This window comes from Miscanthus floridulus, chromosome 5 (genome assembly GCF_019320115.1).
Source record: "Miscanthus floridulus cultivar M001 chromosome 5, ASM1932011v1, whole genome shotgun sequence".
NCBI lineage: Eukaryota > Viridiplantae > Streptophyta > Magnoliopsida > Poales > Poaceae > Miscanthus > Miscanthus floridulus.
In genome coordinates this window covers 12149803-12170765 of record NC_089584.1, presented here as the reverse complement: position 1 = coordinate 12170765, position 20963 = coordinate 12149803, and the positions used below count along the sequence as shown (strand labels likewise).

Genomic DNA, 20963 nt, shown 5'->3' with positions numbered 1-20963 from the left:
TTTGCAAGTGTTTCAGGTGTTTTGCAAGTGTTTCGAATGCATGTTTCAAGTGTTCCATTTGTCTTCGGACGTATGTTGCAAATGTGTTCATGTGGATGTTTCAAAAGTAGATCGGATGTTGCACATGTTGCAATGGCACTGGTGGCTGGCGGACAACGGCCTGCCGCAGAATTTCGGCTCCTACCTCGTGCAGCGCACCTCGCCCTCTCCCTCCCCTCTCTTCCCTTCCCTCCATCCTGCCACGGCAGTTTGAGCTTGGCGGTAGGGCACGGCGGGGAAAGGGACGAGGATGTTGTAGGTGATGCCGGCGCGGTGGGCGCTCTCCTTTACGTGGGGACAGGATGGGGCGTGGTTGTGCGTTTGCCACGTCCTGTGGCCGGACGTCCAGGCGCTAGCTGCCCTGTTTTTTGAACTGTGACTTAGCGAGGTTCCAACAATCTTTTCTTGTCCTTTCTCCAATTTATGTTGATTTTTTGTTACGTCAGTTCAGTTTCACATAGCAATTAGCACGAGGGGAAAAATGAAACCTTTTATAAGAATCTTGAGATGATGCGACATCCCGAACAACACAAAACATACAGCAGAAAAAGCAAAACAAAACGTTGCTCCTCCTGCGCGTCTTCCTACTGAAGACTGCTGCCCTACTCATGCTCCCACAGACCCACGGACCGACGCTGGCCGGGTGGCATCGGATCCTCCTCCATCTCCCTGCGTGGCAGATCATCTTCATTGCAGAGAGGAGAGGCGCTTCACAAAGATGTCGTAGGCGTCGTCCCTGTCGAGCATGCTGACCCGGACGTACCTCGGGTCCGCTCCGAACTGGCTCCCGCTCCGCGTCAGTATCCTGTGGCCGCGCAGGAAGCTCGCGCAGTCCTCCACGTCTTCCCTGTCGCAGCGCAGCCACGCGAACGCTGCAAGCACGAGCACGTACGCCATGGGCGTTCATCGAGTGGTGACCACTGAGCAGTGCCTTCGTTGGTGGTTCAGAAACAACGGGGTACATTATTAGTACATACCAGGGTTAGTCACTGCCATTTCTTTGGTGAAGTTGCAAAAGCCCGAGGTCTCTTCGGGCAGGCTGAAGATGACCGAGGCGGCGGCCGCTTCACGCAGCATGCTCCAGCGCTCCACCATCTTTCGCCGGCCGTAGTCGAACAGGCGGTGGGCCTCTTTCGTCTCTGGGAGCTCGTAGGCGTCGGAGACCGCCCTGAGGACCTTGGCGGCGCGCAGCTGCGAGTCCTTGGAGACCCCGATCGTGTTGAGCTCAATAAACTTGGTCATCCTCTTCGCAACGTCGCGGTCCTTCACCAACGCCCACCTGCACGCGGAAACATTTCACCGGAACATCAGCCGCTGCCGCTGCTCGTCCCAGCAACCTTTCACCGACGGCGAGATCGATCAACTTTACCCGATCCTCGTCCCGGCATGCCCTGTGCTCTTGGACACGGTGAAGAGCATGATGTCGTGGTCAGCGCGTTTGGTGATGGCCGTGTACTGCGGCCAGTAGTACGCCAAGTCATGGACTGCTATGCCGGACTCGGAGGACAGGACGGCCTCGCGGATGGCGCCGTCGGGGTTGTTCGGCGAGCACACCAGCTCGATGTAGGTGTCGCCCTTGAACGTGTTGGCGTCACCGGCCCAGCGGAAGAGCCCCGACTGAAGAAAATCAGTGACGGCAGGGTAGGACTGCGCGGTGCACAGCACACAGATCAGATCAGGTCAGTGCATTGACTCACTACCGGACAGTTTCGTTTTGTTATGAAATTATTATGTACGGAGTACAGTACTAGTATGGTTCGCTTCAGAATTCAGCCCGTGTTTAGTTCCACCTCAACTTCTAAAAAGTTGCAACAGTACCTGTCACATCGAATGTTTGCGGCTCGTGCATGAAGCATTAAATGTAGACGAAAAGAAAAACTAATTGCATAGTTTGGTGAGAAATTACGAGACGAACGTTTTAAGCCTAATTAGTCCATGTTTAAACACTATTTACCAAATAAAAACGAACATTCTACAGTAGTCCCAAAATCTAAATTCCTACTACTAAACACAACCTCAGGGTGTGGGAAATTTAAGACTGTCGACTCTGACGCCGAGTCCCATTACTGAACACATGATTTAGCACTGGATATGGTGCAGACACACGATGTTTAACTGAACTGAAAACGTAGAAAATGGAATCCCTGTGCTCCCCTCTTCTCCCTCCCAGGCTAGCAGAGATGGATCATGGCACATGAACATATATACATGGGTGCCGGTGCCGGTGCCGGTGCCGGTCCGGCATGTGGTGAGCAAGCAATATTCCTGCCGGCGCCGGCTGTGCACATGGAGTGGAGCTCAATTTCGAAGGAGGACAGGCCTCCCGCCTAACATGCATAATGCTAACCTAACCTAACCAAACCTAACCACAAGTACACACTAAGATTCTGATCTGATTCTAGAAAGGGAGCTGTTAATGAAGGATCATCGTTTAACGAGACATGTCAGCTCCGGCTGCCCACAAATCAGATCGGCAATCACAGCACACTCATGCCGGCCCGGCTCTACGGCGGCGAGAATAGATGGATGCCATCCCCATCAGGGCCAGGGTCAGGAGGAGACATGAGCAGCAGCCCATATGCTTCATCACATGAGCAGAGAGAGCGAGGAGAGGAAGTCAGGAAGGCTGGCTGGAAGTGGTAGTTTCTGGGCTGGGACAAGGGAGAGGGAACAGAGATGAGTGGCGCCATCAGTGTCCCCCTCTAGTCCTCTACGGCTTTGAATTCTCCTCTATCTCCTCATCATTAAGTGGGGGTGTGGGGAATGACGGGTCTTGCCATCCTCTTGACGCGACAATTCATCAGCACGATGCCTTAATTAATTTAGGCTACCAATGCGAAGCAAACCCACGCGCCACAGCGAGCGACAGAGCGCGAAGGCGACAGCGATGCGTCTCGCTCTTGCTGCTGGACCACGCGGGGCGGCCTTCGTTGTAGCTCCGACTCCGATCCATTGTTTGCTTGGGACTCTGGGTTTTGGGGGAACTTACCGAGTAGTAGGGCGCCGTGGACACCACGCTCATGGGCGCGGCGCCGGCGGCGGAGCCCGCGCGCGGCGACAGCGCGTACAGCGCAGCCATGAAGAGCTGCGTGGAGCCGGTGCCGACGAGGACGTGGTACCCGTCGACGGCGGCGTTGCCGACCAGCCGGTGCAGCCGCCGCACCTCGTGGTCCAGGCCCGGCTCCAGGAACCAGCACACGTTGCCGACGTCAGAGAAGTAGCTCATGGTCTGCCACCCCGGGATGACGATCTCGGCGGCGGACCCCGTCCCCCGCCAGAACTCCTCGAACATGGTAGGGTCGCCGCTGCACCCGACAACGCGAATGTCAAAGCCATAGTATATAATAGTGCAAATCCGCAGCAGTGGTAACTAACACTACAAATGAAGCATCAATCAAACAAGCTAGGTGCATGAATCGCCAGCAAATCCGCGGTCTCGGGATAGGTAGATTTGATCCGCGCACCGGAGTTCATTCTCCATTGACAGCAGTTCATTCTCCATTGGCACCAACATTGCACAGGGACATGTCCCACCCTGTGGGGAAGAACACCTCCCCGCAGCCGCAGCCGCAAATTGCAAATATAATAGGGTTGGAGTCTCGAGAGTGATTGTATTAAAAAAAATTAACAGGATGTTTGATATAAACGAAGTACTCCCTTGGTTAAAAATCGTTTTGCCTTGGTATGTAGTTTTTCTACGCATCTACGTCATTAGGTTTGATGCATTAAAAATTCATTTTTTTTTCTACGTATTTAGATATATATATTATATCAGATATACATTAAGAATTGAAGATATATTTTGTTACTTTTTTTTGTTTGGTTTTTTTATTGAGTGCAATTTAGACACACCTTATCCTCACACTCTAAACTTACACCACGCGCATACACATGTATACATGTCCATACACATGCAGTACCGTCGGACGCGCAAACCCTACGTTTTCTAGGAAAAAGATACGACACTGGAGGTCTGAACCATGATGAGTAGTGTATCACTAGACAGTCCGTATGTCCTTTCGCTTTTCTAGTTTGGTTCATCTTTCTTTGTTGGGTGCACTCTTTATTATTTTTAGTTTGCAAAACATTCGGCTGGCCAGCCAGCTTTTTTTTTTTTTTTAAGCCGGAGCTTTTTTTTTTTTTAAGCCAGAGCAGTATTTTTCTTTAAAAAAATCAGCTGCTATAATGCGGAATTAATGCCAGCCGAACAGCTTTAACTTAGGGCTTCTTTGACACGGCTTATGCCGGTTTTAACTTATTTTGCGCAAATCAAAACATTGTAGCGTGAAGCCATTTTATAAGCTGGGGTTAAAATAAACTAGAAACCAAGAAAAGCTAGTTTTTCGAGTTTCACCGATAAACCGTTTTGAACGAACCATGCTAAAGAAGACCTTATATGCCAAACCAGTTAATAATGAGTACTAATACGAGAAAAGAGTCATTTCACCAAACTCAAAGAATTACTTTTGATATGTTACCCCATTTAAAAGAAGACGGCTCTCAAATCAAATAACATTTTCTCTGCCTCTAAACAAAGGAGATGGGGGACTGCCAGTGAAGCAGCAGTGAAGCAACTGACCTGAGGAACGAACGAGCTGCCATGCAAACGCGGCAGCAAGAAACGGAGGAAAGATTTGAACTGAATACTCACTGGTCGAGGTTGATCACCGAGTCCGGCGTCACCGCCGGCTTGCCCGTCGACGGTGCCCCGGCCTTGGGCATGGACAGCTGCGGCTCCTCCTGCCTCCCCCTTTTGTTGCGGCCGACGCCAGCATCCAGATGCATCGGGCAGGCCTGCAGATGCTCCTGGTGGTGGTGGTGCGACGGAGCCGTGCTATTGACGTAGTGCTGGAGGAGGAGGCCGACGTTGAGGACGACGGACACGAAGACGGCGGCCTGCAAGTTCCAGATCGGCGCCCGCTTCCTGGGCTTCCCGGCCTGGGCTTTCCCGCGCGGCCTGTTGGTGGGCCGGAGCGCGGCAAGGTCAGGGCCCCCGCCGTTGGCCGTCTCCTCCCGACGACTCGGCGCGGGCCCGGCTGCCGCGCCGCCGTTGGGGGTGAGGAGGCGCGCGGACGGCACCATGTCGCCGGCGCCTTGGAAGCTGCCCTCCACCGCCGTGCCGAGGTGTAATGCCGCTGAAGGCATGCCTGGAGAGTGGAGAGAGAGCTCGCGCGCGTGCTGCCAAGGCCTACAGCCTGCTGGCTCGGAACTCGGCCGGTGGGCCGCTAGCTAGCTAGCTCCCAGCTTCTTGGGGGGAGCAAACGGATGATGAGGAAGAAAAAGAGAAAAAGCCTTTTTTTTTGCAAGAAAAAAGGTGGAAGTCCTTCTTGCCAAAGGAGGCGGCTGGGCTGGCCGCCGATTGGGAGCTCGAGCGCCGGACGACCGCGAGCGAGGCTGCTGGAAGCGGGTCGAAGGCCACTCCCCTCTTGGAGCTTTGGTTCCCCTGGTTCCCCTCTTATTTGACTATTTCTTCTTCTGCTGCTGCTGCTGCTGCTTACTCACTCTCTCCTGCTACAGGCCGAGTTCAGGCACAAGTGCGCTAGCTGCGAGGCTTTGCAGGAAACTAACGACAGTAATTGAGCTTAACACTGTATTAGCTGAACAGCAGCAGTGAGCACCGAAAGGAGGAACAGCTAGGAGGGGAGAGAGAAAAGAGTGTTAGCAGTGCTGCAAACAATGGAGGAGCTCCCAAAGCTAAGCTTAGTGCTGCAGGGACCAGCTAGGGAGTAGGGACCTAGGAGGAGGGGAAGGCAGTGATGCGGCTTTTTATAGGGTCGAGGTCGACCCATCGTGGATCCCCTCAATCATCGTGTTCCGGTCGGCTGGATCGTATTGTCGCCGGTTCGTGAGTAGGTAATGTTGTTGGTTCGTAGGAGAGAAAAAAATATTATTTTAATTAGAAATTTACGATCGTTTATGATAAGTAATAGCTAAATTGAGGTGCTTACTGGCACCATGATAAGTCAATATACGTTATGTTCATTAGGCTTGTAAGTCAGTATTTTTTTAGCTTATAAATAATATTTTTTCTATAATAAATCAGTCAACAGTATTTTCAGTCGTGGCTTATCCGCTAAGCGAACAGGACAATAACCTATGCAGATGCTAGGTCTTGTACTTCATCCTCAACCTAAAAAAACAGGCATTATAAATCTTAAACTATATAGTACCTTTTAAATAACCATTTAGGTGGTTTTGCAAGGTGATTCGAACGTGCATTATATCATTCTTGGGATAGGTTTGTCGGGGCTCCGACTCTAAAAGGGCTCTGGCTCCATCTCCTTTTGTGGAGCAACTTCTCTAAAGGAGTTCAAGCTATTTTAGAAAATATTTGACAAAAAGAGCTCTATTGGATATATTATGGGCTTAGCCCGTATAATATTTAATAAATCAAATAAAACTCTATGGTACGTAACATTAAGTGTTGTATAGTTTAATACCATATGAGATTTTGACTAAACGTTTACTTAGCTTATTTGGTTAAAAATTATCTATCTTAATTGAGAAGCTAACAAAATGACAAAGGAGTGCCACGCGTGCGCGCTGCCTCCGCGTCGTCTCTTCGTGTCTCCGTCTCCTGGGTTCCTTCGCTGCCTTTCTCCCTCCTCGCCGCAGCCATAAATCTGAAGTCCTTCATCAGTCCAGACCCCCCTTCGCTTATGAGAGACCACATCTCAGCCGCCCTTTGGCTTTTCCCATCCCATACTGAAGGGACCGTGACGCCTAAGAGAGGGGTGAATTAGGCAACTTAAAAATTCTAACTCTAAACTATGGCCTCTTTTTCTAACCTTAGCAAAACCTACGCAAAAGATAAACTATCTAAATATGCAACTATGGTTTTGCTACTGTGTTGCTATCTCTACTGTAAAAGTAGTAAAGTAATCAATGTAAATGCGGAAGCTAAAGAGCAAGGTAGAGATATGCAAACTCCCGTCGACGACTCCGGTATTTTTACCGAGGTATCGAGAAGCGCGCAAGCTTCCCCTTAGTCCTCGTTAGGAGCCCCTCGCAAGGAATCCGTCGCAAGGGCTAAGCTCCCGGTCGGGTAACTCCGTGAATAGCCTCGAGCCTTTCCCACACGCAAGTGGATCTCCGATGTGCCTCTCGGCAAGCCTCTCCCGGATGCTCCTCGCCGTCTTCACTATCAAGCTTCCGGCCGAAACGCCGCGGGCCTTGTTCCCTCTGGTACACAGTGGCGGCCACACCACAAACGTGGTTGGTATGATCTCGCAAGACTTCAAACCCCTCTGATGTACAACACTCAGTGCTCGCAAGCACGGGGTGACAAGAGGTATGCAAACCTCACTAAACACTAGGCATAAACCTAGAACAAGCGTATAAGCGGTGGTCTAATCAATCTAAGCACTTCGCAAAGCACTTATGCTAATCACCTAATAAAACACTAAGCACTATGTATGTGGAGATCACTAAAATAGGTGTATCAACACCCTTGGTATGTTTCCTCAGTTCCACACACCTCAAATGGCCGGTTGGGGGTTGTATTTATAAGCTCCACTGAGAAAGTAGCCGTTGGGGTCGAATTCCCGCGAAACTGCTACTGACCGGACGCTGAATCGTCCTGACCGGACGCGTCCGGTCGTCCCGACCGTTGAGCCGGCAATATACTGATCGGACGCTGGCCAGCGTCCGGTCGCCTGCCACCGGACACGTCCCGGTCACAGATATGCCGCTCTGGAACCTTTCTGTACTCGATCGGACGCTGTGTTCCTACGTCCGGTCGGTTGCCGCCAGCGTCCGATCCTTGCGTCCGGTCGCCTGTCTACCGAGCCACCAGGTCCAGTGTCCGGTCGCGCTTCCAGCATCCGGTCTAGTGTCCGGTCGCCTCTACAAGCTCATTTCTTCATGATCTTGCGTACGGCTTGGTTCCTATCTTCATGCTTGGACTTTGCTTGATATCTTGGATCTTTTTTTGTGCTCCTAAAGTCTTGCTTAAGGTGTTGATCATCGGATCATCATGTCGCCTTCGTCCAAGTCACGTCTTGCACCCTGTTAGACTACAAAACAAACACTTGCAAATTTATTAGTCCAATTTGATTGTGTTGGTCATCAAACACCAAAATCCAAAGTAAATGGGCCAAGGGTCCATTTTCCTTATAATCTCCTCCTTTTTGGTGATTGATGCCAACACGACTAAAGCAAGCAAATAATAAGAATTTAGAAGTTAAAAACTACCTACTTACTAGGATGCAATGCAAAAGGGCAAGTTTATTTGATACTTAAAGATACCAATTGAAATCATATAAGATATTTAGGGATACCAATTGAAGTCAATTGTAAGATACCAATTAAAACTTTTACTTAAAAACTTGTCTTGCCCTTGCAAATGTCCCTATGTGATATTATGGATTAAAGCCTAGCTTTCTAAAAAAATTTCTCCCATTACTTAGACTAATCCATAATTTACTTTCAAATTTTCTCCCATTACTTAGACTAATCCATAATTCACTTTCCTCCCTTTCTCGGACCATTACCACTTGTAGACATCAACTTGATGCTTGCCTTTGGTCCTTTAAATTCTCCTCCTTTGGCATCAAACACCGAAAAGGAAGATATTAGTAGCACAAGGAAGGGTCAAATTTCATGATCCTTTGTATAAGAGTGAAATGGATCACAAAATTTGACTCTTATATTATATAGACTAAGCTCCCCCTAAATATATACATACATATGGTAGAAAGCAAAGCATATGCATAGTAAGCAAGTTATTGTACAAGGGAGTTTAATCTATATAATGCATGGAGAAGGCATATAAATATGAAATGAAATCAACATGATTAGCCAATTGAAGAATAATGCTTAACTCCGGGGACTCCAATTTCCTTACAATGAGACTATTATACATGTGATAGGTTTGAAAAATTGATACCATTTGAAAAAGTGTTAGTCTCAAAGCATCCAAGTTATAGAATAGGCTCCCCCTAAATTTGTGCACACAAGTGTTGAATACTTGTAAAATTTGTGCACATTGATTTAAAGTATCAAAATACCACTTAAAAGATGGTATTTGGGAGAGATTATCTACAATTTGGACTTTGGCACATATTAGATTAAAAATTAGAAAACAAGCTATGTGCCGTGCTCCTAAACAATTTTAAACCATGTAGGTTTGCTCTAAGGGTTGATAAAGAAAATGAGCAAGCCTACCATATGATATACCTATTGAATGCATGACAAAAGATTAAGCATGTAAATGCAAACATAGGCATGAAAGATAACTAGATGCTTTAAGAATCTATCAATTGAAAAACAATACCAATTAAAATGAATACTAATTGAAAGTAATGACATCTAGTTACCTAATATGGGAAGGGGAATTTGGGTCCATAGTATTCACTAACCTACTTGGCAATGACTTTGTTCATCATGATGCACCCCATGAAATGCACTCAAACTTTGCTAAGTCTCCAAATTCCCCTAGGTCCGACGGACTTCTCACTTCCCTTTCGGGATCCAAACCTTCTTGGCGCTCTTCATGTTGGAAATGATTTCCTTTGGCACCCAAAAGCGTTTGACCCCATTGTTTGCTTGCTTGTTCACCTTGATGGCCACCACCTTATCATTTTTCTTCTTCTTCAAGAGATAAGGTGTGGAGGCCTTCTTGTCCACCTTGTTGGTGTAGGTGTTGGAGAGCTTGCTTGTTTGCCTTTTTCTCCTTCTTCTTTGCTCCTCCCCCATTCTTCACCTTGCACTCATAGGACTTGTGGCCTTCTTTGTGACACAAGTAGCAAACCATGGTTTGTCCTTCATCAAGCTTCTTCACTCCCTTGACGGTGTTATCTTGATAAAGTTGGGTTTGCTTCGCCTTACCTTTTACTTGAGTCAAGTCCTTGGTGAGGCGAGCTACTTCTTGCTTGAGTTGCTTATTCTCTTTTGCAACCTCTTGTGTGCATGTATCTACAATCACTTTCTCAACACAAGCTTAGTTGCACAAAGGTGAGTCTAAACATGAATCATTGCAAGAGGTAGATGCATCCTTTTTAATTATGTCAGTTTCTTTTAGATGCCTTGGTGGGGGTATTTTTGATGGCCTCAAGATTAACAACTTTATTTATTAGCTCATCACAATGTTTGCACATGATTTCCATTTTAGTAAGCAAACTTTGATAATCATTTTGTGAGCTAGCTAACTTTTCTTTTAATTTTTCATTTTTCTTTTCAAGTTGCTTATCGTTAATTGTGCATGCACTTGTTGTTGCACTAGTCTCAAGTTGCTCAATTTTAGTAGATAGTTCAACATTGAGATTTGCAAAGTTTTCATATTGTTCAAGCAATTTCTTGTATGCTTCTTATGAACTACCTAACTCTTCTTTTAAAATTTTGAGCTTCTTTTGTTGACTAGTGCAAACTTTAGCATATTTAAGATTTTGTTGCACAATTGTATTGTAAGAAGGCAAATCATCATCACTATCACTCTCACTAGAGGATGAGCTTTCGTTACCTCGTGCCATAAGGCACACATGAGAAGAGCTTGATGATGAGTGCTTGTGACCTCGCCTCTTGTGATGGTTTTCTTCTTCACTTGAAGAATCATCCCATGACCTTATTGTTGTGAGGGCTTTGTTCTTGCATGCCTTCTTCTTTGTCTTGGGTGTGGGCTTGTTTGGACAAACTTTCACAAAGTGCCCCAACTCACCGCATCCATTGCATCCCCTCTTTCTTTGCTCGTTTCTTTGATTAGTGAAAACAAGGTCTTGAATTTAGATGGGCACACCCTTGACATTGAGCCTTACGATCATCTTCTCCACCTTTTTGATAAGTTTGATTGATTCTTCATCAAGGTCGGAGGTGGAGGAGGAAGATTGATCATCATCACTTGATTCTTGTTCATCATCATCATCATCATCTTCTTCTTCTTCTTCTTCACTTGAGGAGCTTGAGCTTGAGCTTGACTCAACTTTCTTGCCCTTCATCTTTTTCTTCTCGCTACAAGCGAGAGCTTTGCCTTTGCTTGATGAAGATGCTTCTCCTTGACCCATCTTACGTGACATTTTAAATACCACTAGCTTGCCAATGACAATGCCCGAAGTCATGGTGCTCAAGTTCTCCATGTTGTGAAGGATGGTGATGATGCTTGCATATTTCTTTTGTGGTAGAACGGAGATGATCTTCCTAATGATGTCCGCATCATCTAGCTTTAATAATCCTATTGAATGGAGCTCATTGATAATTAGATTCAATCGAAGAATACATATCACGAATAAGCTCATCATCATTCATAGCAAAGGAATCATAATTTTGTTTGGCTAGACAATGTTTTTACTCACGAACATTACTTGTGCCGTCATGGAGCTCTTGGAGTTTTAACCAAATTTCATGTGCCGTATTTAAGGTGAACACTTGGTTAAACACATCCATGCTAAATAATTCAAATAAGCAATTCTTAGCTCTAGCATTGAAATGCATTTCTTTTTCGTCACTCTTTGTGGGGTTTTTGGGATTGTTGATGGGTTTTATCCCGTCACGAGTGACTCTCCATACACCCAAATCAACCGCCTTAAGGATGGCAAGCCATTCTAGCTTTATAGTAAGGGAAGTTAGTGCCATCAAATTGTGGAGGCCTAGCAGTATCTATCCCAACCACTCTACAATAGCATCGGCTCAACGACGGTTAAGCCAAAGGTCCAAATATGAGCCAATCAGCTCTGATACCAATTAAAGGGACCGTGACGCCTAAGAGGGGGGTGAGTTAGGCAACTTAAAAATTCTAACTCTAAACTATGGCCTCTTTTTCTAACCTTAGCAAAACCTACGCAAAAGATAAACTATCTAAATATGCAACCACGGTTTTGCTAGTGTGTTGCTATCTCTACCGTAAAAGTAGTAAAGTAATCAATGTAAATACGGAAGCTAAAGAGCAAGGTAGAGGTATGCAAACTCTCGTCGATGACTCTGGTATTTTTACCGAGGTATCGAGAAGCGCGCAAGCTTCCCCCTAGTCCTTGTTGGAGCCCCTCGCAAGGAATCCCTCGCAAGGGCCTAGCGCCCGGTCAGGGTAACTCCATGGATAGCCTCGAGCCTTCTTCACGTGCAAGTGGGTCTCCGATGTGCCTCTCAGCAAGCCTCTCCTGGATGCTCCCTGCTGTCTTCACTATTAAGCTTCTGACCGAAACACCAGCGGGCCTTGTTCCCTCAGGTACACGGTGGCAGGCCACACCACAAACGCGGTTGGTGTGATCTCGCAAGACTTCAAGCCCCTCCGATGTACAACACTCATGCTCGCAAGCACGGGGTGACAAGAGGTATGCAAACCTCACTAAACACTAGGCATAAACCTAGAGCAAGTGCATAAGCGGTGGTCTAATCAACCTAAGCACTTTGCAAAGCACTTATGCTAATCACCTAATAAAACACTAAGCACTATATATGTGGAGATCACTAAAATGGTGTATCAACACCCTTGGTATGTTTCCTCAGTTCCACACACCTCAAATGGCCGGTTGGGGGTTGTATTTATAAGCCCCACTGAGAAAGTAGCCGTTGGGGTCGAATTCCTGCAAAATTGCTACTGACCGGACGTTGAATCGTCCTGACCAGACACGTTCGGTCGTCCTGACTAGGAGTCGGTAATATTCTAATCGAACGCTGGCCAGCGTCCGATCGCCTGCCACCGGACGCGTCCGGTCGCAGATATGCCGCTCTAGAACCTTTCTGTACTCGATCGGACGCTGTGTTCCTACGTCCAGTCAGTTGCCGCCAGCATCCGGTCCTTGTGTCCAGTCGCCTGTCTGCCAAGCCACCGGTCCAGCGTCCGATCGCGCTTCCAGTGTCCGGTCCAGCGTCCGGTCGCCTCTACAAGTTCGTTTCTTCGCGATCTTGCGTATGGCTTGGTTCCTATCTTCATGCTTGGACTTTGCTTGATATCTTGGGACTTTTCTTATGCTCCTAAAGTCTTTCTTAAGGTGTTGATCATTGGATCATCACATCGCCTTCGTCGAAGTCACGTCTTGCACCCTGTTGGACTACAAAACAAACACTTACAAATTCATTAGTCTAATTTGGTTGTGTTGGTCATCAAACACCAAAATTCAAAGTAAATGGGCCAAGGGTCCATTTTCCTTACACATACCTCCACGCGCATGGAGTAGCGGGAGAGCAGGTGCCTCCGGCTAGCGGAGGTCCTAGATGCGGTTCGGGACCTTATCAGGAGCGGGCTATTCTACGGGGCATCGGGGGTGCTGACTTCGGTGGCGATGAACCATCCAAACCTGGACTTTGCTACCATCTGCAGTGGGTATACTGAAGGCTTGAGCATAGAGGACATCTAGTCGATCAGGGAGGGCTTGCTACTGCATGCAAGGTCGATGGCGGAGCAAGTCTCTGTCCAGTGGGTGATGGACGTCTACCATGAAGACATGGCCAGAAGCATGTGTGGAGAAGACGCTGCCCAGTCTACAGATGGCGTGGAGCCTGGGTTGGAGGTGAACGTTGCTCTGGCCCCGACCGAGCTAAATGTTGTGCCGCCGGGGAGTGAGCAGCCCGTGCCCCTGTCGGTCGCTCCGACAGCAGATGCTGTCGGGCCGGTCCAATAGCTTGCAAAATATTAGTAGTTTAGTGAAGGTAGAAGTTTAAGTTTGTGGGGGAGCCCCCATGTAAATATTACTGTGTACTTAATGACTACAGTCGGTTTTGTTTTCTATGATGGAATTGCTCCATTCGGGGAGCCTGTTCCCTTTTGTTTCTTAGTTTTCCCTTAGCATAATTTTGTTTTTTATTCTTTCTTTCTTGTACCTGCTCGTTTGTCCCATAGGCCGTGACCTTGGGAGCCTAGGGCATGGCCTGCGATGCTCGATTGCTCGTAACCGTAGGGAAAGGCGGGGCACCACTCGCCGGTCTATGCGCGGGGGGCGTAGTGTGGTGCGTCGGGCGTGCCGGCGTAGTTGGTGGCTGATGCAGCCACCGTTGTCGCAGTTCCTCCCCATGCTCAAGTGTGAGTTTGGGGGTCTCTGCGTGAGGGTCCAGAGAGGTGTGAGTCTATGAGGACTCCATTTCTGCCGGTGGGTGTCCCGGAGGGTCCGCCATGGCGCACTCCTGGGACGGACTATGACTAGGTGACATGTCGCCGATGCTAGAGCCGTCACTCTCGCCATCATCATCCATGAGGTCGAGATAACAGGTGGGAGCATAGCTCGCCATTCCCACGAATTTGGATGCGAGAGGGGGCGGCGTAGGCATCCTTCGGAGCCCCGGGGCGTATGCGTTTGCAGAAGACGTGAGGCCATAGGGGAACAGGTCATATGGGGGTGGCATTGGGGACAATGGGGTTCTGTGGGGTAATTGGCGGAAGATAGAGAATAGTAAGTAAATAATAGCGTGTATATTACTCACAGCGGGGTTTGAGCAGAGAGTTTGCTCAGAAAGAAGTGTAGATGCCGCATCGTTGAAGCCATGCGTCCTGGAGTTGATGGAGGGCGCTCCTCCGACAGGTACCGGGACATGAGCCTCCTTGTGGAGGTGTAGCATGCCGAGTCGGTCGACGACGAAGTCTAGGCTTTCGAAGAGGAAGGCCTGGGATGGCTCAAAGTGGGGCGGAACCTGCATCCCAGCGGGTGAGAGTGCAAGAAACTCCAGCGAGCCAAAGCAAATCGTATCGCCCAAGCCTGCCACAGCAAGGGTGGTGGAAAAGTGGGCTATCCGATAACCAAAAAGTGTTGAACGTACAGCGTCTTCCCCACGGACGGCACCAACTGTCGGTGCAGAAAGTGACCAACTAGTGAATATTTGTAGTTTTGTCATACATTGTGATCGGTGGTGGCCTAGCACTTAATGACACAGGATTTATATTGGTTTAGGCAACGTGCCCTACGTCTAGTTTGGGTCGGTCAATGACTTTATTCCTGAGCCTAGGTGCTCAAAGTTTGCAGTGGAGTTACAAACGAGAAGGAGGAAGAAGGGGTGTACAGGAGGTCTGGTCGGCTCCGGTCGGAAGGGCCAAGAGTGACCGGAGCTACGCTATGAGCTAAGTGTTCAAGCATGTGCTTGGAGTTAGAATCCGGTGGTTCTGTGGTCGTGAGCTAGTGAACTTGATCGGTGTGGTTGTCCTCAAGAAGGGCTCTCTCTTTTATTAGAGGGGACGTGTCCCCTTTTATAGATAAAGGGGGTGGCTTTACAAGTGAGAGGATGAGGGTACATATGCTATCAAGCCTTGTTGCCCACGCCTACCGAGCCTTGTTGCCCACACCGGTGGGTACAAGATAATGGTGGGCGCCTACAACACTGTTGATGTCACCGTAGAATGTCAGAGAGGTCGTGCTGCCTTTTTCAGGGATGGTGGACGTTGGTACCTACAAATAATATTTGATGCCTAGAGGAATGTGAGGAGTCTCGCTATATTCACCCGGTACGGTAAATCCTAGCGCCCATACTGCTATGGATGCCTAGAGGCACGTGGGGGGACCTTACCGTATGGAAGTTTTAGCGGTCCCTATAATACTGTAGAGGGAGAAGTCGGCGCCTACAATATTGTTTATATCAGGGTGGCTGCAGAGTACTGTTTCATGCAGGGTATGGTCCCTGGTACAGTAGTTTTGACTTGTGAGCCTTGCCTTGTTTTTCTCCTGCACGTCTTTTGGTTCCTACTGAGCGGGCATCCCCGGTCGGATGGCTCCAGTCGGCTCTGAGTGCGCCGGATCGGAGAAGAGCGGTGAGCAAGGTTCCTACGATCCCCGGTTGGAGACGCGGGGTCAGAGTCGAAAGTAGCGTTTTGGGCCAGGCCTTCCGATCGGAGAGGCCGTCCGGAGGCGGCTAGGAGTCAAAGCGAATGCTCCGGACGGAGAGGTGGGCCGAAGCAGCCGTCGAGCGGGCGTTGTTCCTCTTCAGCTAGACCTTTCGGTCAGGTGACTGGGCCACCCTTCTAGGCCTGTCGTTTTAGACTCTTGGGTCGAGCCTTGGCGTAGAAGCCGGTCCTCGAGGGACCCCAGGTTCATGAACCCGACAGAACAATTGTTGGAAAAAGGTTATGATTGCGGAGGCTTGTTCCGCTTATCTTTGCTTGATGATGTGTGTAAATAAGTAGTGAACAATGTTAATGTTTCAGATGAGTCGAACATATGTCATTCATGACTGTGTCACATTAATTTTGGCTATCTCACGTGGCTTGCAAATCTGAATTTAATCTCAAAATTTAATTTAGTCAAAGATTCTAAGTGTCAGGTGTGTGTGCAATCGAAGCAACCACGCAAGCCTCACAAGGCTGCTGAGGCGAGGAACTTGGCACCATTAGAACTCGTTCATTCTGATTTATGCGAAATGAATGGCGAATTGACTAAAGACGGTAAATGATACTTCATGACATTTATAGATGATTGTACTAGATTTTGCTACGTGTATTTATTGAAAACTAAAGATGAAGCGTTGCATTATTTTAAAGTCTATAAAGCTGAGGTAGAAAATCAACTTGAGAAGAAAATCAAGCGTTTGTGGTCCGATCGCGGGGGAGAATATTTCTCAAATGAATTTTTTGAGTTTTGCGCGGTGCATGGAATTATTTATGAGAGGACGCCACCATACTCATCACAATCCAATGGGATTACAGAGAGAAAGAACTGCACTCTAACTAATTTGGTTAATGCCATATTAGAGACTACGAGACTATCTAAGGAATGGTGGGGTGAGGCTATATTGATAGCATGTCATATCTTGAATAGGGTGCCCATAAAGAACAAAGAAATTACACCATTCGAGGAATGGGAGAAGAAGATATTAAATCTCTCTTACCTACGAACTTGGGGTTGTTTGGCAAATGTGAATGTGTCAATAAACAAAAAGCAAAAGCTTGGACCAAAGACTGTTAATTGTGTTTTTCTTGGTTAAGCTATTCACAGCGTGGATTATAGATTTTTAATTATAAATTCTAGAGTTCCTAAGATGACTGTTGATAAAATCATGGAATCTGGAGACGCTATATTTTTTAGAATGAATTTCCTATGAAAAATGCACCTAGCACGACTGGTTATGAATTTATAATTCCCCATGAGCATGAAACTTTTACTCCGATAGAACAAATTGAGGAACTCTATATGCAAAATCCTGAGGAGGATGACACTATAGTCACTAGAAAAAGTAAGAGACAGAGGACTGCAAAGTCTTTTGGTGATGACTATATTGTGTACCTTGTGGATGACACACCAACGACCATTGAAGAGGCATATTCCTCTCATGATGCTATCTTGTGGAAGAAGGCAGTACGGAGTGAGATGGATTCTATTATGTCTAATGGAACTTGGGAAATAGTTGATCGTCTCTATGGGTGCAAGCCTATAGGGTGCAAATGGGTGTTTAGGAAAAAGCTTAGGCCTGATGGTACTATTGAGAGGTACAAGGCAAGACTTGTGGCCAAGGGTTATACTCAAAAGGAATGTGAGGATTTCTTTGATACTTATTCACCGATTACCCGATTGACTATAATTCGAGTTTTGCTTTCCTTGGTAGCCACTTATGGTCTTATCGTTCATCAAATGGACGTTAAGACAGCTTTCCTAAATGGAGAGTTAGAGGAGGAGATCTATATGGATCAGTCGGATGGGTTTGTAGCAAATGGTCAAGAAGGCAAGATGTGTAAATTATTAAAGTGATTATATGGCCTAAAACAAGCTCCTAAGAAGTGGCATGCGAAGTTCGACAGAACTTTAACATCTGCTGGCTTTGTTGTAAATGAATCTGGCAAATGTGTGTACTATCGATATGGTGGGGGTAAAGGAGTTATTTTGTGCTTATATGTTGATGATATACTAATATTTGGATCGAGCCTCAAAGTGATCGAGGAGGTGATGGAATTTTTATCTAATAATTTTGAAATAAAAGATTTAGGAGAGGCTGATGTTATTCTTAATATCAAGCTTCTGAGAGAAGGTGATGGTGGGGTAACTCTGTTACAATCCCACTATGTGGAAAAGGTGCTGAATCGCTTTGGGTTTAGTGATTGTGAACCTGCTCCTACACCTTATGACCCAAGTGTGCTATTGAGGAAAAATCAGAGAATAGCAAGGGATCAATTGAGATATTCCTAGATCATTGGTTCGCTCATGTATCTTGCTAGTGCAACAAGGCCTGACATCTCATTTGCTGTGTGTAAGCTAAGCCGGTTTGTGTCAAACCCGGAAGATGATCATTGGCGTGCTCTTGAGAGAGTGGTGCGCTATCTAAAAGGCACTATAAGCAATGGTATTCATGACACCCGAAGGTGTTGGAAGGCTATTATGATGCCAACTGGATCTCTGATGCTGATGAGCTTTATGCCACAAGTGGATATGTGTTTTTTGCTTGGAGGTGGTGTTATTTCCTGAAAGTCTTATAAGCAGACTATCTTAACGAAGTCTACAATGGAAGCTAAACTCACAGCATTAGACACCGCTGGCTCTGAGGCTGAGTGGCTTCGTGATCTTCTTATAGATTTGTCGGTTGTTGAAAAACCCATATCGGCTATTTATATGAACTGCGATAACCAGACTATGATTACGAAGGTTGATAGTTCTAAGGATAACATAAAGTCTATAAGGCATGTTAAGAGACGACTAAAATCTATCAGAAAATTGAGAAACTCCGGAGTAATAGCGTTGGACTATATTCATATGTCTAATAATCTAGCAGATCAATTCATTAAGGGTCTATCATAAAATGTGATAGAAAGTGCATCGAGAGAGATGGGTTTGAGACCCACATGAAATTTACTATAGTGGTAACCTGTTCTATGTGATCAGAGATCCCGTGAAGTAGGATGGTAAAACAAGCCAGTAGTAAATTGTGAGGAAAGATCCTTAGTAAGACTCATTTCTGATGCATATCTTTTTTCTGTAAGGCAGGTTGGTTTTTACCTTAATGTGTTCCAAGTGGCTTACTAAAGATGGATGTTCAACTTAACAGTCTCCATCGAAACACTGGTATATAAAAGAAATGTGGTTCGGAGACTACTTTATTACAAACCCTAAAGTTTGGTGGGGATTGTTGAATATTATGGGCTTGGCCCGTATAATATTTAATAAATCAAATAAAACTCTATGTTACATAATATTAAGCGTTGTATGATTTAATACCGTATGAGATTTTGACTGAACGTTTACTCAGATTATTTGGTTGAAAATTATTCATCTTAATTGAGAATCTGAGAAAAGGACAAAGGAGTGCCACACGCACGCACGCGCGCCGCCGCCGACCGGGCCGGGCCATGGCGTGGCGAGGCAGGCGGGCGGGCGGCGAGCGAGTGAGCGGGCAGGTGTGGCTAGGTTTTACCACTTAATCCACATAATCACGAGAGTTTCTCTCATTTATGGTGGAGGCGAACTGATTGCGTCAGTTATCGGCTCTTCGTGTCTCCGTCTCCTGGATTCCTCCGCAGCCTTTCTCCCTCCTCGCCGCAGCCATAAATCTGAAGTCCTCCGTCAGTCCAGACCCCCCCTTTGCTTTCGAGAGACCACATCTCAACCGTCCTTTGGCTTTCCCCGTCCTGTACCTTCGCGCGCACGGAGTAGCAGTAGAGTAGGTGCCTCCGGAACCCTCGTCCGCCTACGAACCTTGCACGGGGTGTGCGGGAGATTAGTTTTTTGGGGAGCGATTCTGCGACTGCTCGTCCGATGTCTTCTTCCTGGTGATCGCTCGCGGAACCCATCTTCTTCCCGGTGATCGCTCGTGAAGCTGTCTTCTTCCTGGTGACCGTTTGTGGGACTACACTGCGAACACCTTCTTGCATCGACTGTGGTCCACGACTTCGAGCAACGCACTATGTCGACTAGTGCGAATGGAGCCTCCAATGCCCTCCACATGGGACCCTCCGCTGGGTACAATCTTAATTTTGTGATTACCATATTTTGCGAACTTACTGTATCAATCTGTATGTCATACTTGCATGCTGCAGCATTTGTTAGTGATATACACATGTACATATATATCGTCATAAACCTGCTGATGTTTTATTTTTGGATTAAATTAACTATAAAAATGCCTAATTCTCTAACAAGCTCCACTAGCAGTTTTATAATAAATTGTGTCAACTTTGAGGGGAGGATCCAAGAGAGAAGCCATATTTTTCTAGCTTTGGCTCCTCTAGACTCCATGAAAGGAGCCGTTTTATGTACACATGTTCGATAGGACTTCAGCAAAAACCAAGAGTAGAAGCGCTCCAAAAGCGCTACCAAATAGGCTCTTAGTGTCACTTACTTTTTTTGTGTAAGTCTTATTTATGGTTGTATATTGAGTTATGTTTTTTTTTCTTTTTGTCTCTATGAAGCAGTTTTTTTCCTAAAAAAAGATAACGAACTTCACTATCATGCAACATAACGACAAACGAAAAACGGTCGAAGTTTGCTTCATGTTGATCAAATTTCCCTCAACTATTTCTTCGATTCGCCTCCTATTATTTTAAACAACTGATTGCGTTTTTAGGTGAAATACACCTTGTATAAAGATAAACCGGCCAATCGCCGAATGGCCCTTTCTGGTATAAAGATAAAGATGAATTAAAGTTACCGAATTTTTCTACTAGAAGTAAAAGATAATTATTCAGCAAGTCAAAGATTAAACAAAACATTTTGCATCTCTACCTAATACCGGAATAAAGGACAGAAAATATGCTAAGGCACAAAGAAGGGGCCTCTGCTTTGCAAGTGCAGAGGCCATTATTTGCACGTTCTTTTCTGTTATCTATTTGAAAACCGTGTAGAGGGCCACCGGCCAAACGAAGCAATCCATTTGGATTGATTTCCATGTCTAGGAGTATCAAGGTGCTAGTGCTTTGTTTTTATTATTTTTTATCCCTCGCCTCTGGAAAAGTTTCTGATGCTTTCTCGAGGTGTATGTGTTTTTTTAAGGAGTAGTGTATGATTTTAAGAGATTATTATATGTATGCAACTGCATGCTAGCAGTTGTATATGATGGTATGTGGGGAAAGGATGGCGAAAGAGTTCAGAAAGGAC

General features: G+C 46.5%; 1 protein-coding gene across 1 annotated transcript; it reads right to left on the bottom strand.

The window, feature by feature from the left end:
* Positions 1-511: 511 nt before the first annotated feature.
* On the bottom strand, positions 512-5769 carry LOC136449518 (tryptophan aminotransferase-related protein 2-like). The gene is made up of 5 exons (XM_066449558.1): positions 4691-5769; positions 3029-3344; positions 1409-1686; positions 1017-1318; positions 512-911 (listed from the first exon to the last, which is right to left on the bottom strand). The coding sequence occupies exons 1-5, from the start codon at positions 5182-5184 to the stop codon at positions 727-729; spliced, it is 1575 nt and encodes a 524-aa protein (XP_066305655.1). The 5' UTR covers positions 5185-5769; the 3' UTR covers positions 512-726.
* Positions 5770-20963: the final 15194 nt, after the last annotated feature.